Below are 17,199 nucleotides of genomic sequence, written 5' to 3' on the forward strand. Positions count from 1 at the left end.
CTCTCCATCTATAGCCACCTGTAAATCAAGACCTTTATCCTCACTGGCAACCATCTTACCCTGTGGTAATAAGGAAAAGTTCAATCTGGTCAATGATGTTGATGCTAAAGATCCAAAACCATTACCAAGAATTTGGGCTTCTCCTGATAGACAAGTAATGTCACCAAACCAAAGTGCTATTCATTCTCTAATCCAGAATAGCTACTGCTATTTGTAATAAAAAGAAAAAGTGCTGGAGACATTCAGCAGGTCTGGCACTGCCTGTAGAAAGAAAGTCTTAACGCTTTGACTCCAATATGACTCTTCTTGAGATCTGCTGAGTTTCTCCGGCACTTTATCTTCTTCAGATATAACAGAACCAACAATTTCTTTGCAATTACTGCTTTTAGCTGTTGTATTTCAAAAATAATTCCTTTGCTGAAGAACTTTTATTTATTTTGATCTGATAATGCAAGTGTAATCATTATAAATTACATCATGCTGCACAGAAATATGATACACACAACACAACCAGCAGATGGAGTAATGTGGAATGCCATCTAGTGATCGAGTCTGAGTTCACATTTTGCTGTCAGCAAAATACACAGATGAAAATCAGAAACTAGTGTATTCAGTCATTTTAAAGCTAGCAAAAACATAACCAAAAATTATCTTTGTTTTTCAGATCTTGGGAGTGAGAATGGCAACCACCGAGATATTGGTCAGTCGTCAGGTTCCAAGGAGTATTGTCCATCAGATAAGGATATTGTGGAGGTGATCAGGACAGAGTATGTTTATACACGGCCTCCTCCCTGGTCAGATATCCTCCCCACAATTCATGTTATCACTCCAACTTACAGCAGGCCTGTACAGAAGGCAGAACTCACAAGGGTTGCTAACACACTACTTCATGTGCCTAACCTCCACTGGATTGTGGTGGAGGATGCGCAAAGAAGAACAACACTGGTGACCCAACTCCTCAAGGAGACGGGCCTTAACTACACACACTTGAATGTAGAGACACCACGCAGTTACAAGTTGAGAGGAGATATTCGGGACCCTCGTTTCCCACGTGGCACAATGCAAAGAAACCTGGCACTGAGGTGGCTTCGGGAAATGTTCAATTTAAACAACACACAGCAAGGGATCATATATTTCGCAGATGATGACAACACTTACAGTTTAGAGTTGTTTGAAGAGGTAAGCACGATCTCTAAGTGATGGCTGGTTGTTATTAGAGCAGGTGACAGGTTTGTGTCCTGCGTGCAGATTCAGATTAGGTCTCAAGCCTTGGCAGAAATTATGTTGTTTAAAAACATCATCCTGAATCCCGAGGTTGTAGGCTTGAGCACTCCTTCTGTATGTTGTGCAACATGTACTGTTTCCATTTGCAGTCTTCATTTGTTCACATCCTCCCTCAGCTGCAAACATCAGCTGTACAACTGGCATATGTCTCTTGTGTAAATTAGATGATTATCCCCCAAAAGCTGCATTCTCTAGTGTACACACTCAGAGGAGTAATTTCCTGTGCACACAGTAATGACATAAAACCTTGCTTGGAAATTCATACGCATATTGCCTGCAAATTCTCAACATTAGAGAAGGGTTCTGTATCAATTGCACATATTTATAAAATATCTCCCATTTTATCCTCATGCTATTGTGATATATCTTCCCACATTGATCCATTGGTTTAAAAATACATTACACATCAGTAACTAGTAGATGCAGTTTACCTGAATTACCAAAGGCATTCAGCAAAGTTCCATATCTGAGACTGGAGTAGGAATTGTCAATGAGTATGAACAAATTCTACTTTAGCCAGGTGGACTAAAAACTGGTTAACAACAAAAGACAAAGTCTGGTACTGATTGGACAAAATAGCTAAAGCACATTGACAAACTTGCTTTGAGTTTTCTGAGCGAACCTGGTATGGAATAGGGTTTAGGTCAAATAGTTTAACTAAGTTTGGAGATGACATGAAGCTATAGGGATGGTTAGAAAGGGAAAAGTATTGAGAATTCAAAAAAATTTTCAGAAAATCTTGGTTCAATTACATTGAAGGTCTAAAATAATGTGGACAAATGTAGACAATGCATAGGCATTGCCAGTAAGTGATTACTTGACTCAACTATGGGGGCAGCATGGTGGCTCAGTGGTTAGCACTGCAGCCTCACAGCGCCAGGGACCCAGGTTGGATTCCAGCCTCAGGTGACTGTCTGTGTGGAGTTTGTACATTCTCCCCATGTCTGCGTGGGTTTCCTCCGGGTACTCCGGTTTCCTCCCACTGTCCAAAGATGTGCAGCTAGGTGGATTGGCCATGCTAAATTGCCGATAGTGTTCAGGAGTATGTGGGTTATCGGAAGATTGGTCTGGGTGGGATGCTTCAAGGGGCGGTGTGGACTTGTTGGTCCTAAGGGCCTGTTTCCACACTGTAGGGAATTTAATCTATTTGTCCCGAGATGAAACTTCAAATGCCACATGGCAGCTAGGGAATTTAAGTTTGGTTGACTAAATAGACCTGGAAAAATAATGTTAGTGTCATGACTCTGAAACTACTGTGTGATTTGGAAATGCACTATCTAATTCATTGATAATCCAAAGGAGAGGAAATCTGCGGTCCTTATCTGTGTTTGACCTATGTGTCACTCCAGTCAACAATGGATTTGCCTCTTACTTGGTCTCCTAAATAAGCCACTAAATTGTATCAAACTGCTTTGTGTATTTCAAGAAGTTGGCCTTATTACCAGTGTCTCATGGACAATTGAGAATAGTCAAAAAATAATGGCCTTGTCATTGATGCCCACACCCAATTAATGAATAAAGAAGTATTAAGTCTGTTTAAGATGAAAGAGTAGTTGAACATAGAAGCTGAAAATATCCTGTTAGTGTGAATCCATCAATGATAAACTCAAATTCTGATCAGCTGCATCTGCAAACCATTGGATCTCAAGTCTGAACAAGGTCATACCAATATTGCACATACACATGCTGCATTCGGGAGAATGATACATAAATCGTGTTCAAGCCATTAGGCTTACCTTTTCCTGGAGAGAAGAGGCTGAAAAGAAACGTGATGCAGTCTTCAAAATAGTGAAACTTAAGAATGAATTATGAACCTTAATAATGAACAAAGGGCCACAGGAGAGAATATAACATAATATAGGCTTGAATGTGAGAAAGTATCTTCCGCCTGCCCTTCCCCCGATAAACCTAACACAAGCAATAGGACGATTGACACATGAAAGGGAATCCAAGATCTGGTTATTAACTTAGGATTGATCTCTAAGAGGATCTGGAGTCATATCTGTTTGGAAATAAAACAGATGGCCACAGAATTCTCACAACAATACTTGATTTGTCTTACTAAAGGCAGCAGAAAGAACTTAACATTGCTGACAGTCATGTGATAGAGGTTCATGTTAGAATGATTATCCATGTTACCTAGATAGATAGGAATGTTGGGCCAAATAACCTCTGGTTAGTTAGAATAGCTTACATGATCAAACAATTTTTTTTTTCATTTTGATTTTATTCATTTGGACAGAGAATCCATAGATCAGGTTACTTTCCGGATGGTATGAAGTTCAATATACTGGATGTCCAAAGAGACTTAGGAGTTTTGAAGCATAGATGCATTTAAAATAACATGAAAATCATCAAAAAAGCTAATGGAATACTGGTCTTTGTATCTAAAGGACGGCAGTATAAGGATGCAAACGCTGGTTAGACCCCACATTGAGTACTCTGAGCAGATCAGAGCATCACACCTTTAGGAATGAACATTCCTGTTCTGAGGAATAGTTACCAGACTCAAAATGTCAACTCTGATGTTTTCTTCACAGATGCTGCCAGACCGGCTGAGCTTTTCCAGTAACTTCTGTATTTATATCTGATTTACAGCATCCACAGCTCTTTGGCCTTTATTTAGTAATGACATATTGACCTTGGAGGGAGTACAATGTAGTTTTACAAGAATGAAATATGAGCTTCAGTAGCTGAGTTATGAGGAGAAGCTATACAAATTAGGAAGATAAAGACATGGTCTGGTTAAAGTTGTCAAAATATAAACAGGAAAAGACTAAGTGGATAAAGAGAAATTATTCCTATTTGTTGAGGGTTCTAGAACTTGGGGGCATGGTCTAAGAATTGTGATAACATCATCCGGAAGAGATATTAGGAAGAACTTCTACACACAAAGGGTGGTGGATGTACGCAATCCTCTTCCACAAATGACAGTGTATGCTGGATCAGTTGTTAATTTTAATTCTGAGAAAATAACTTTCTGTTAAGCAAAGATATTAAGGGATATGGGCCAAAGGCAGAGATGTGGAGTTAGGCCATGGATCAGCCATTATCTCATTGAATGATAGAACAGCCTCAAAAGGCTGAATGGCCTATTCCTGTTCATATATTCCTATGATTTTGCATATTAACAAAAGTATACACTTCTTACAATTAGATGTATAGAATGATGTATAACTCAGAAACAGAAACTCAGAATGACTGGAATTGCAGCTAGTTAGGACTGAGTAACTCCAAATTTAATTAAGTATCTCAGGCAATTAAATGGATCTATTCCTTCAAAGACAACATGTGAAATCATTTGGTATTTTACTTAGCCATATATTTTAATGTTTCACTATATACAATAAATGTTTATATGTTTTACATCCTTTATTTTCATCCGAATGGCATGCTCCATTCTGACCTTTGTGATTCCCATGTGGTAATAGTAACGAAGGAAGAAGCAATCATGCCTAAAAGGAATGGGTCATTTGGGATCTAGAAATGGAGGAAGGTTTTAATTTGGTCTGATAACAAGGCATCAAAGTTAAGGAACTTTCAATATGTTCCACCGACAGAAGACTATGAAAATCTTGCTACTCATTCTTCACATTAAGCCTTGTTCAAATCATATCCAGGACACTGACCTTTTCTGATGAAGGGTCTAGATCCGAAACATCAGTTTTTGTGCTCCTAAGATGCTGCTTGGCCTGCTGTGTTCATCCAGCTCCACACTTTTTTTTACCTTGGATTCTCCAGCATCTGCAGTTCCCATTATCCCAGGACACTGCAGTCAGTTTTAAGAACATATCAGGAAAGATATATGGATGTTGAAGAGGGTTCAGTACAAATCCACCAGAATTATACAGGAAGTTAGAGGACTAAATTGTGATGACAGGATTGTATTCCCCTGAGTATAGGAGATTGATGGGTGAGGGCATTGAGGTGTTCCAGTTGTGAAAGAATATGCTATGAAACACGTTTTCCATACAAAAGGTTAGCAAACAGAAATTCTACTCCTTGCCTTCAAGATAAAATTAATTGGAATTTTTAGCTGAAGTTATTAATGGACATGGAATTTCTTCATAGAGAGATGGTGCAAGGATCTGATGAGTCTACAAATGTTTCTTATGCAACACATACTACATTCATCAATAACATGCATGTGTCAAGAAGTGACCTTTATGCAACTTCTAATGTATGTGGTTTCAACAGTTGGCGTGCCTATTTGATTCATCCAACTGCCAGGCTTTGTGATGCATTTTAACCCTAATTCTAAGACCTAACTTGGATAGAGTTTGAGGCTGCCAATCTGAAGACTAGTAGTCCTCATGTGTATTTTACAGTATTTGTTATGTTCATCACAACAAGTGCAAAACAAAAATAAAGTTCATGATTTTCAGCCTATCCATGTTGGGACGCTAGTTTACATTATTGGTTGAGTTGGCAATGTTTCTGATTCTGATCTGTTGCCTGGAGTTCTTTTTTGGTCTTATGTTTTTGTGTATTAAACCATCAAAATCCAGGCCTTTTTAACTGTACTAGTCACAATGCTCCATTCATGATCAAAGGCATTTTAAACTCTAACTGGCTTATTAATGCATCAACACTACATGAAAATTTCATAGTCAATCTAGAATTGGCGAAGTAACATATCTAATTTCTGATTGAATTCATTAAATGTACTGCTGATCTTTATGACGCCACTTTTTAATGTCTCCTCACTCATTCATTAACATGCCATTCATTTTATAAGCTTGTGCCTTTTACAACAGCTTATTTTTCTCATTGTGTATTTTCCCTAGAACTTGAGCAAGATAAGGTGGCATCAGTGATGTCATTCCTGCACCTCCCAGTGAATAGTTATCATCCTAAATGTGTCAATTAATACATCTTAAAAAATTAAAACAATGACAAGATGACAAAACTAAATAAAGAGCCTACTTCCAAGTATATACTAAAAACTTTGCTACAAACTCAAACTATTTCACAATATATGGGTGTCTTTGAATGAAACCTTTATTTTTCTGTAAAACATTCTTACATGCTTAGCCTAAGTTTATATTAGTTTGAGCCATCAAACAGCAACCGTAATACCATAAACCAATACCTTTACATTGACCTTCCCATTAGCTTATTCTCTGCAGAAACTGTTTTATAACCAGCCATAATTAAACAAAACATAATTTAATTCCTCACTTGCTTATTCAAGTCAAAGGTATCAATTACTGAAAATAACTCAATTTTACACAGCTTTTTAAATAAACTACTTAGAGTTGTGATACCTCCCATATCGCTTTTATTTTGATGTTAACTTGAGGCATTCGTTTGCACTTTTCTGCTAAATATTAATAAACTGTTCTTTTCCACTGACATTAATTTAGATATATTATTTTCAAGCTAGCCATAAACCATACATTATTTCTTGATTAACCTTGTTATCTCAAGTCTTTCTTTTACCATTGTTAATGTCCTATACTCAGTCATTGATATTCCTTCATATTTCTCAATAAAAGAACAAAGTGCATTTTTCCTACTACAACATAATGCAGTCCAGATTTAAGGTCATTATTGAAAAATCCCACGGGGCATTCACTTGAATGTCAAAAACGCAATTGGTGCTTTAATCGCACACAACTACATAAAATCAATCTTCTGGGTCCACTTTAAGATTCTAGTCTCAGCCATCTCTATCTCCATCTGAATGTTAGAAGCCTTTTAGTACATTTTTTGAAGGATAGTTGTGTTTCAACCCATTACAGATGACTTTTATTTTATGATGACATGCAGAAATACTTTACCTCAAAACGATAGCCAAGTCAGTAATAATGCTGTAAGGTTGGCTTTCACAAGCTCATCTACACTTTCAATCGGACATGAACCATTATGCCTCAACTTGAAAAAACAATGTTCAACCCATTAGGATTATAACAATATGTAATGTAACTTGCATAATTCACAATGCTTTATAGCCCACAGTGCCAGTGTAATGCTAAATATGATAATGAGACAATGACAAGTGTAGCCTATTCTCCTAATTTATTTTTCACTAATATTGCACTTAACTTTGCATCTTTGAGAGTTATCATGCTATTTCTACCAGCATTAAGAGTCTTGTCATCAAAGCTGAATCTGTTGACTCTTCTTTGACAATATATGTCGGATAATGTAAGGATTCATCCACAACAACAAACAGACACTCTTCAAGCCTGAGTTTAACTCTGTGTAAGAGAATGGGTTGTCATTGAGTTACAATGCCACCCCTTTAGCTGCAGTACCTTACGCTGGATAACTCGTCTGTGAAACTCTAATCAAAATCAACATCTTGAAGCAAAATACCACTGAAGTAGTTAAGATAAAAACCTGACCAGAAACCGTTTGTTGTTGTGTAGGTGAAGGAGGTGACTTTTTACGCACAGCAAATTTCACAGACAGAAAATAAAATGGAGGTTTTGGTGTTTTGAACTGAGGACACAGTACTCACTTGATCAAATCAGGAACTCTGAGCTCTTCTGTTGTGTGCAGCCAGAGCAGATCCTCATTAAGAGGGGTAACAGAAACAAATTGCTCTTCGTCACCATATGTGAGAACAAAAACATGTCAGCAACACATTACGTACCCTACGATTTTATTTTCTACTAACTCTAAGGAAGGAAGAAACCTGATAGGGTGCAAAACAGACTGCCAATTCTGCAGTTTTAACCTGAAAGCATTTTACATTATGGCTAAGATAACACAGTGCGGAGCTGAAGGAACACAGCAGGCCCAGCAGCATCTCAGGACCACAAAAGCTGACGTTTCAGGCCTAGACTCTTCATCAGAGAGTGGGATGGGGTGAGGGTTCTGGAATAAATAGGGAGAGAGGGGGAGGCGGACCGAAGATGGAGACCAAAGAAGATTGGTGGAGAGGAGAGTATAGGTGGGGAGATAGGGAGGGGATAGGTCAGCCCAGGGAAGACGTACAGGTCAAGGAGGTGGGATGAGGTTAGTAGGTAGGAGATGGAGGTGCGGCTTGGGGTGGGAGGAAGGGATGGGTGAGAGGAAGAACAGGTTAGGGAGGCAGTGACAGGCTGGACTGGTTTTGGGATGCAGTGGGTGGAGGGGAAGAGCTGGGCTGGTTGTGTGGTGCAGTCGGGGGAGGGGACAAACTCGGCTGGTTTTGGGATGCGGTGGGGGAAGGGGAGATTTTGAAGCTGGTGAAATCCACATTGATACCATTGGGCTGCAGGGTTCCCAAGCGGAATATGAGTTGCTGTTCCTGCAACCTTCGGGTGGCATCATTGTGGCACTGCAGGAGGCCCATGATGGACATGTCATCTAGAGAATGGGAGGGGGAGTGGAAATGGTTTGCGACTGGGAGGTGCAGTTGTTTATTGCGAACTGAGCGGAGGTGTTCTGCAAAGCGGTCTCCAAGCCTCCGCTTGGTTTCCCCAATGTAGAGGAAGCCACACCGGGTACAGTGGATGCAGTATACCACATTGGCAGATGTGCTGGTGAACCTCTGCTTAATATGGAAAGTCATCTTGGGGCCTGGGATAGGGGTGAGGGAGGAGGTGTGGGGGCAAGTGTAGCATTTCCTGCGGTTGCAGGGGAAGGAGCTGGGTGTGGTGGGGTTGGAGGGCAGTGTGGAACGAACAAGGGAGTCACGGAGAGAGTGGTCTCTCCGGAAAGCAGACAAGGGCGGGGATGGAAAAATGTTTTGGGTGTGGGGTCGGATTGTAGATGGCGGAAGTGTCAGAGGATGATGCGTTGTATCTGGAGTTTGGTGGGGTGGTGTGTGAGAGCGAGGGGGATCCTCTTTGAGCAGTCATGGGCCTCCTGCAGTGCCACAATGATGCCACCCGAAGGTTGCAGGAACAGCAACTCATATTCCACTTGGGAACCCTGCAGCCCAATGGTATCAATGTGGACTTCACCAGCTTCAAAATCTCCCCTTCCCCCACCGCATCCCAAAACCAGCCGAGTTCGTTCCCTCCCCCCACTGCACCACACAACCAGCCCAGCTCTTCCCCTCCACCCACTGCATCCCAAAACCAGTCCAGCCTGTCTCTGCCTCCCTAACCTGTTCTTCCTCTCACCCATCCCTTCCTCCCACCCCAAGCCGCACCTCCATCTCCTACCTACTAACCTCATCCCACCTCCTTGACCTGTCCGTCTTCCCTGGACTGACTTATCCCCTCCCTACCTCCCCACCTATACTCTTCTCTCCACCTATCTTCTTTTCTCTCCATCTTCAGTCCGCCTCCCCCTCTCTCCCTATTTATTCCAGAACCCTCACCCCATCCCACTCTCTGATGAAGGGTCTAGGCCCAAAACGTCAGCTTTTGTGCTCCTGAGATGCTGCTGTGCCTGCTGTGTTCATCCAGCCTCACATTTTATTATCTTGGATTCTCCAGCATCTGCAGTTCCCATTATCATTGATACGCTTTGCATCAGGACCCTTTTTCAGAAATGGGGGAGGTGAAGGCAGCTCAGAAATAAATAGAGAGGAGGAGTGGTGCTGTGGAAGGTAGGTAGGATGGTGATAGGTGAGTGCAGGTAGGAACTGATGGGTATTGGTCAGTGAGGTGGGAGGAGCAGATAGGTGGGTGTGAAGATGGACAGGTTGTGTCAGTTCGAGGAGGCGGGGATGAGAGGGAGGGTTGGTCATGGGATGTTGCCGGTGGGTGGGGGGCTGTTGGTTACTTTCCAGCTTATCCCCATAATCTTGATTTTATCACTGATTAAAAATCTGCCTATTTCCAAGGCTCAACCCCTACAGCTCTCTGCGGTAGAAAATTTCACAGATTCACTACGCTTTAAGAAAAAAAACTCCTCATGTCTGTCTTAGATGGGCAATGCCCTACTCCAAGATTGTGCCTTCTGGTCCTTGGACTCCCACAAGCAGAATCAATCTCTCAACATTACATTGATTAAAATTGTGTTCAGGTTTGGAATCGTCAATTGTTGGTATTTCGTTACTGATTTCCACATAAGATTCAATGATGTATATCCAACTCAGTGATCTAATGTTTCAGGACTGAGGTGGAACAGTGGTGAGGAAACTCAAGGAAGGACAAAAGCCTATGTTACAGATCCATAAAAACAAACAAATAGGATAATAAAAAATACAATATTGACACATCACATTGCAACTTACTGTACATGCATATGTACATTCCAATAATTGCTTGTGGAACAGCACTGTTAAGTAATCATTTTGTTTTGTTCTCCTCTTTGGTTGAGAAGTCAAAGTTATAGATGTACATTCAAAGTTTGTACTCAGAACCCACCATGCCAGAATTTAAATTCAATTAATAAGTGTGCATATAAGGCTGTTCTCAATAATGGTGCCATGAAACCACCACCAATTATCTTAAAAAGTGATCTGGATAATTTATGTCTTTTTTCAGGGAATGAAATCTGCAATCTTCAGCTGGTCTGTGATACATGCAATTCTAGATTGGTAATAATGCGGTTCACTTTTACCTGACTGTGAAAAGGCCCTCTCAGTTCAGGGGCAATTAGGAATGGGCAACAATTGCTGGCCTTTCCAGTGACACCCACATTGCATGTGGATTAAGAAAAGGCAATACTCATAAACACAATGAGTTTATTGCCATCTGGCTAACTGGAAACTTAAATATCTTTACTGATATTGTATGGCTGGTGACATTAAAGAGAAGGTGAAACATATACAAAGTGAGAGAATTCTGATCTCGAGTCACATCTTCCAACCATGCTGACTAAAGAGAGATTCAATTTGAAGTTTCCATAACACATTACCTGCAATTAAAATATATAAAGGACTAAGCCTTTAAATGTATTTTGATAGCAATTCTATTGACTTGATATCTGAGAACAGAACATGTCACCACTCTTTTCTTCTCCCCACTTTCCATTAGATGCGTGCCACAAGGAAAGTCTCAGTCTGGCCTGTTGCCTTCGTGGGCGGACTCCGTTATGAATCTCCAAAAGTGAATGCAATGGGAAAAGTTTACGGATGGAAAACAGTGTTTGATCCACACAGACCGTTTGCCATTGATATGGCAGGGTTTGCAATAAACCTTCGATTAATCCTGCAGAGACCGCAAGCTTATTTCAAGCTACGTGGAGTAAAGGGTGGCTATCAAGAAAGTAGTCTTCTACGAGAGTTAGTGACACTAAATGACCTGGAACCTAAAGCAGCCAATTGCACTAAGGTAGATCCTATATATGTATAAATTGCATCTACTGTACAGGTTGGAGAAAAGCCTGTATATTGCAAAGGAGGACTTTGGTTTAGCACCATTTTTGCCCAAAGGACATCCAAAGCATTTTACAAATAAATGATTACTTGTTGAAATATAGTCACTGCTTTTTGTAAGTAAATAATTTTGCACACTACCGAGGTCTCCAAACAGCACTGTGATAATAGGTTAGTTAATTTGACTTTTAAAATAATGTCTGAGAGACACATGTTGGACAAGACACTGACAGAACTGCCCTGCTATTCTTTAAATATTGGTATGAGATTTTCATACTTTCTGTGTCCCTGATTAGGTCAGTATTTATTATCCACCTCTAATTGCTCAGAGGGCAGTTAAAAGACAACCATATTGCTGTAATTCTGGAGTTACATATAAGCCAGAGCAGATAAAGGATGGTAGATTCTCTTATAAAGGATTTAAGTGAACCTGATGGGTTTCCACAATAATCGAGAGGGGTCAATGGTCACCGTTAGGTTAGCTATTTTATTTAAATTCTGGATTATTAGCGAATTCAAATGTCACCACCTGCAATGGTGGGATTCAAACACATCTGGTTTCAGAATCTTAGCTTGTGGTTCTGGCCTCCTAGAGTAGTAACATTACCACTACCCCAACACTTGTCCAAATCCACCTGAGAGAACAGCTTGAGCCTTGGTTTAACAAGTTTGTTTGTCACTGAGGGTTGGGTAATGTTTGGCATTAGAACACAATCAATAGTCAGGACTAAAATTCGGCCAAAAATTGAAGTACTTTTGAGAAGAGTCTTTTTCTTTAATTCTCTCACATTTCTACTTGAACACATTTGCCTGTCAGAAGATATAAAATATGCCAAGAAGCAGCAGAATCAAGTAAATTATTAGAACACCTGTCTTTCTCTCTAAGTTTTGTTTTAATTAATATTTCTTCCTATATAAAGTCTTGACTAAGCTAGATATTTTTAATCCCAGTGTCTTGCAAGCAGTTTAATAATTTGGCCTCGAACACTGGTAAGTAACTTCAAAAAATTCAGAACCATTTGCTATTATTTTGGAATCTATGTTCATACAATCATAGAAAAATTATTGAATCATAGTCAGTGTCTTGTGAGTCAAAAAGAATGTTACAATAGTTTGTAAACATCGCCCTGTACCCAAATGAATCAGCATTGGAATGAAGGGTCTGTTTCCATGCTGTACATCTCTATGACTCTAAAAGCCTCCTTAAGGGCCTGGAAGGTTATGACTAGTGGTGATTATGGAGGTGGGGGTAATGATCAGCGATGTGGGTGGGGTCAAATTGTGAAATAATTCTTCTAACTGTACAAAATAGCAAATATCTCAATTCACAATGGCTGCAATCTGTGCTTACAAATCTGCATTTCTTTGAGCTGGTTTGATGATTTTGAGTGGATTGTCCTGAAACCCATTGAGCTATTTAGTGGATAGTCTGGGTCAACTCATTGAATAATACAGTAGTCCCTCAATATAACACTAAGATATGGCGTGAGACTTGAATTCATGGTCACCTGACTAGGTATGAATGCCATCACTGAGCCAAAGCTGAATCAATTATACATTCATCTCCATGCTCAAAGCAGTGCTGTTCAGTCCAACTATGTTTAGAAAATGTAGTATTAATGAGTGCTATCATGAGGAGTTTATGGAGTTAGCAATTATTATGATTGCTCCATAAGTTGACTAGTGTGTTATAATTGGATAGCAATTAATGTACCTCAGATACCTCATATCATTTTTAATAGTATCAGAATATTTCTCAGGCAATGTTATCTAATAAAATTTTAAAACAATTTATAGTTAATCTCATGTAATGCTATAAAGTCATTAATGCAAAATAATGTAAAGAATTTTATCTACCAAAATTCTAGCACACACCATGCATGTGACTACAGAAAGCTATTTTTAGTTAGGCTCAAAAACAGCAGCATTATCTTCTGTATATAAAATCAGTAACTGAGAATGTTCCTTTTATTAAACTTTATTATTTTCCCTTTTCTAAATTAGCTGCCAGATGGATGGCCAGGGGAAGAATTGTGAGATGGTTCATATTCTGATCCTTTCCCCTCCTAATAGAATGATGGACTGGTCTCAGTTTTGACGTGTTTGCTTTGTTTGGAAATATGGAAGAGTCAAGACACAGGCTGCCAGTCTTTTCATGATTTATTGCCAAATGCTCCATGATAGCTTAACGAAAAGTATTATGTGGCATTTTTTGCTGTTTCCTTAGCAGCAGAACTAGTTGCTACTTCTCACTCTTATGTTGAGCCTTACATGTTGCCCGAAATGCCACATATTTTGTCGCATTTTGATACAAGCAACTGCATTAAACTTTATTGGACTTTTAACTGCCTGCTGAAATGGTGTGGCAAGCCACTCAGACCAAGGGCAGTTAGGGATGAGCAATAAATACCCATGAAAGAATGAAGAAGGAAAAGGTAGAGCAAGGGGTTTCACTAACACAATGCTAATTTAAATTATGAGAATTCCTTGACTAAACTACAAGGATACAATAATGATGCTGACAAGCTACAGACATTTGGAAGGTGAGAAAAAAAGAGATTTGATGTCTAGCATCAATTTTGACATTACTACCCCACGGCACTTTGTGAGAAAAAAACTTGTAGGACATGTAGGAAAATATAACTTTTCAGAAAATGCAGGACATAAGTGGGTGCTTACAAAATCAGTCACTAGAATGCCTTTCAATTTTTCTGTCATTTTCCTTAAACTAAGGAGGTGATTACAGCCAAACGCTGGGAAGCTTGAAACGTCTGCAGAAAATTAAATGGTTTATTCCATTTACTGTTCCATTGTCTTCTCTGAAAACTCCTATTGCTGCCATTTGGGCTGTTGCCAAATCAAGCAAAAGTTTAATTGTTCGTAACATTTTGTTCCTTGTAGAAATTACTTACAGCTTGTCATAGAAACGTAGCATCACTACAATGGAAGCAGGCCATTTGGCCTATCCAGTCCACACCACCACTCCAAAGAGCATCCCAACCATACCTATGCCCCCTTACCCTGTATCTGTAAACCTGCATTTCCCATGGCTAGTCTGCACATCCCTGAACACAATGGGCAATTTAGCATGGTCAACCCACCTAACCTTATATCTAATTATATCTATTTGGCATGTTTCTGTTTGCTTACTTGCCTTACTGAAATTGTGGTCAGAATAATTGTACCGCACTTGGTCGACAGTTTGCTCTATATGTTCATTGTATTTATATTTATGGATACCCCTTAAAATGTGCAGCAACTCTGATATTAAACCAAGCCAAACAGTCGTACCAGGGAAGGGCAACATGTAAGGCTCAACATGAGGGTGAGAAATAGCATCTAGTTCTGCTGCTGAGGAAACAGTGAAAACCTCGAAGGTACAAGAGATCCAATTGTCACGCTCCTGCCTCAGCTTGTTAAGCTGCTTTTCAGGCATGTTCATGGGACACTCAACCTGGTCCATGTGGAAGATTCTTATTCATAATGAGACCTGAGCCGAGATGCAGTATACAGAAGAAGCCAGGAAATGGAGTTTTTTTTTAAATAATATGTATCAACACTGAGACAGGCATCAAATAAATGCTGGGAAGCCCATATTTGCAAGATGCCCTAACATTTTATATCATGTGGAAATGTAGGAATAGAAGCACAGAAAATGAGTGAACACCAATCTCCGTTTTGAAAGTTATCCTTCATACTCAAAGGCGTTCTACTTTGGACTCATGGTTTAGAGTTTTGCCTGGTTACTGGTGGGTTGACTACACATGCAGAAGTTCCAAAAGAATTCAGTGTCCCTCACAAAAAAAGTCAAAAGCTGTAAACATTCAAGGTAATAACATTGTGTTTACCTACTGCCTGTTGCTAAAGCATCTGTTAGGTGTTGCCTCTGAGAAAATATTTGGAGCACTTTCCTAGCTCGGGCAGCAAATGGCTCAGCTGATGAGAAAAGGTAGGTTTTGTTTCTGTATTGTGTTCCCTTATCTCATCTGTCAATGCCAGTCAAGCAACAACTGGCTCTCGTGTTTAGGGAGAGGAAGGTTGAGTCAGATTTCCATTCCTAATTGCCAAAATCAATTGATGGAAGTCCATTTTTGGGACCACTGGTTGAGATTGAGTTGTGATGCCTCCTTTAGTCACACAGATATAGTCCACGAATGAACAGTAATGTTTTCCCTGATCCTGGATGACTCAAGTATAAAATGAGAACCTTGAAAAAGAAAGGAGGAGGGGAGAAAATTGATGGGAAAGGAAATTTCACGTAGCGGTTCTACATGCCTGAAACCCTACTTATCCATCAAAAGATGAACTGGTACGCCTATAGCTCTCTAAATAGCCAGTTCAGCCAAGAAGCTGCCTTTCTCTGATGTTTGTGCTAATTTAATACAAGCTCACCTCTCCAATCTTAATGCATAAATACAGACAGAATCATTGCAAGGAAGTAAAAAGAGATTGTGGTGACTTTGGGGAAAGATGACCTATGAAAAATAAGTGATCAATTTTAAAGATTTATGTAAAACACTGTACTTAAATTCATTCTTTTACAGATCACATACATAATATAATTTCTAGCAGAATATTATAGTGAAACAGGCTGTCACTTAAAGCATTAAATACACACATAAATTATAGCACCATGACCTCAGTATCATCAGCAATCTTTTTGGTATCAAACATCACCTTTCTCCTTGATCACCTTTCCACTGCAACAATTCTTTAAAAGTTTGCATCCTATTTCCTCCAATTCTGAGCTTAAAGCACCAAGCTCCTGTATTTGGAAGCCTGGAAGCATTCATTTTCATAGCACTTTAATTTGTCAAAATGAAATTGTCCAGACACTGGTGGTGCATACGCTATGAGGAAGAAACAAATTACTCTGTATGGGCCCAGTGAATACATACCTATTTAGCTCAGCTAAAATCTAGTGGCACTAATACATTCTAAAATTGGCATTATTCATGTTTGTGCTCTGTTTACAATATCACATTCCTGGTTTGCTTTTTATCTGCTATAATGTTTAACTTTTGAAATTATTTTCCTAATGAACTTCAATTGTTTTTACAGAACATTGTGCACACAGGCAGCACATAACAGAAAGATATCTTAATGTTTTGGAGGGGTTATTTTACTTGAACTTTTCTGAGAAAGGATTCTCAACAAATTTGTCCATTTCCTCATTCTGATCTACCAGTACTATGTTCATAGCTTTTAAAGCATTTTTTAAAACAAAGATAATTTACATTCACTTTTTGTTAACTTTCAACGGCTTTTATTCAATAAAAAGAATCAGACTAATACATTATAACTCACTCCTATGGGACTAAATCAGAGATGCAGTCTAATGTTCTTAAGACGAGCATATGAATCCCACGAGGTAGAATAAAAATCTGGAATGAAAGGTTAGTCTTGTAGCAACCATGAGACAATTGTTGTAAAAAACATTTGTTTTGCCATTATCGTTTACAAAAGGAAACTGCCATTCTTATTGTGTATGGCTTACATGTGGCTCCAGACCCATACCATTGTAATTGTCTCAACTGCCTTCTGACAATTAGGGATTGTCAATAAGTGCTGGCCCAGTTAGTGACATCCCATTTAAAAAAAAGTGAACATATGGAATATTCAAGTCCTAATATTAAGCAAGAGATTTGTGTAAGTTTAGATTTTCTTCTAAACATTATCTCGCAGATTGTTACAGATTTCAGTGAATT

The 17,199-nt window shown here is 39.3% G+C and overlaps 1 protein-coding gene across 7 annotated transcripts in view; it reads left to right on the forward strand.

Moving 5' to 3' along the window:
• The window catches only part of LOC125466825 (galactosylgalactosylxylosylprotein 3-beta-glucuronosyltransferase 1-like), a 171,329-nt gene that overhangs the window by 135,952 nt on the left and 18,178 nt on the right, over window positions 1-17,199 (forward strand). For all 7 annotated transcript variants that reach the window (XM_048561896.2, XM_048561897.2, XM_048561895.2 and 4 more), the window contains 2 exons: window positions 665-1,179; window positions 11,151-11,447. In XM_048561896.2, the coding sequence (XP_048417853.1) occupies window positions 665-1,179; window positions 11,151-11,447 (812 nt within the window). The remainder of the gene's footprint in view (window positions 1-664; window positions 1,180-11,150; window positions 11,448-17,199) is intronic.

The sequence above is a fragment of the Stegostoma tigrinum genome, chromosome 32 (assembly GCF_030684315.1).
Source record: "Stegostoma tigrinum isolate sSteTig4 chromosome 32, sSteTig4.hap1, whole genome shotgun sequence".
Lineage (NCBI taxonomy): Eukaryota > Metazoa > Chordata > Chondrichthyes > Orectolobiformes > Stegostomatidae > Stegostoma > Stegostoma tigrinum.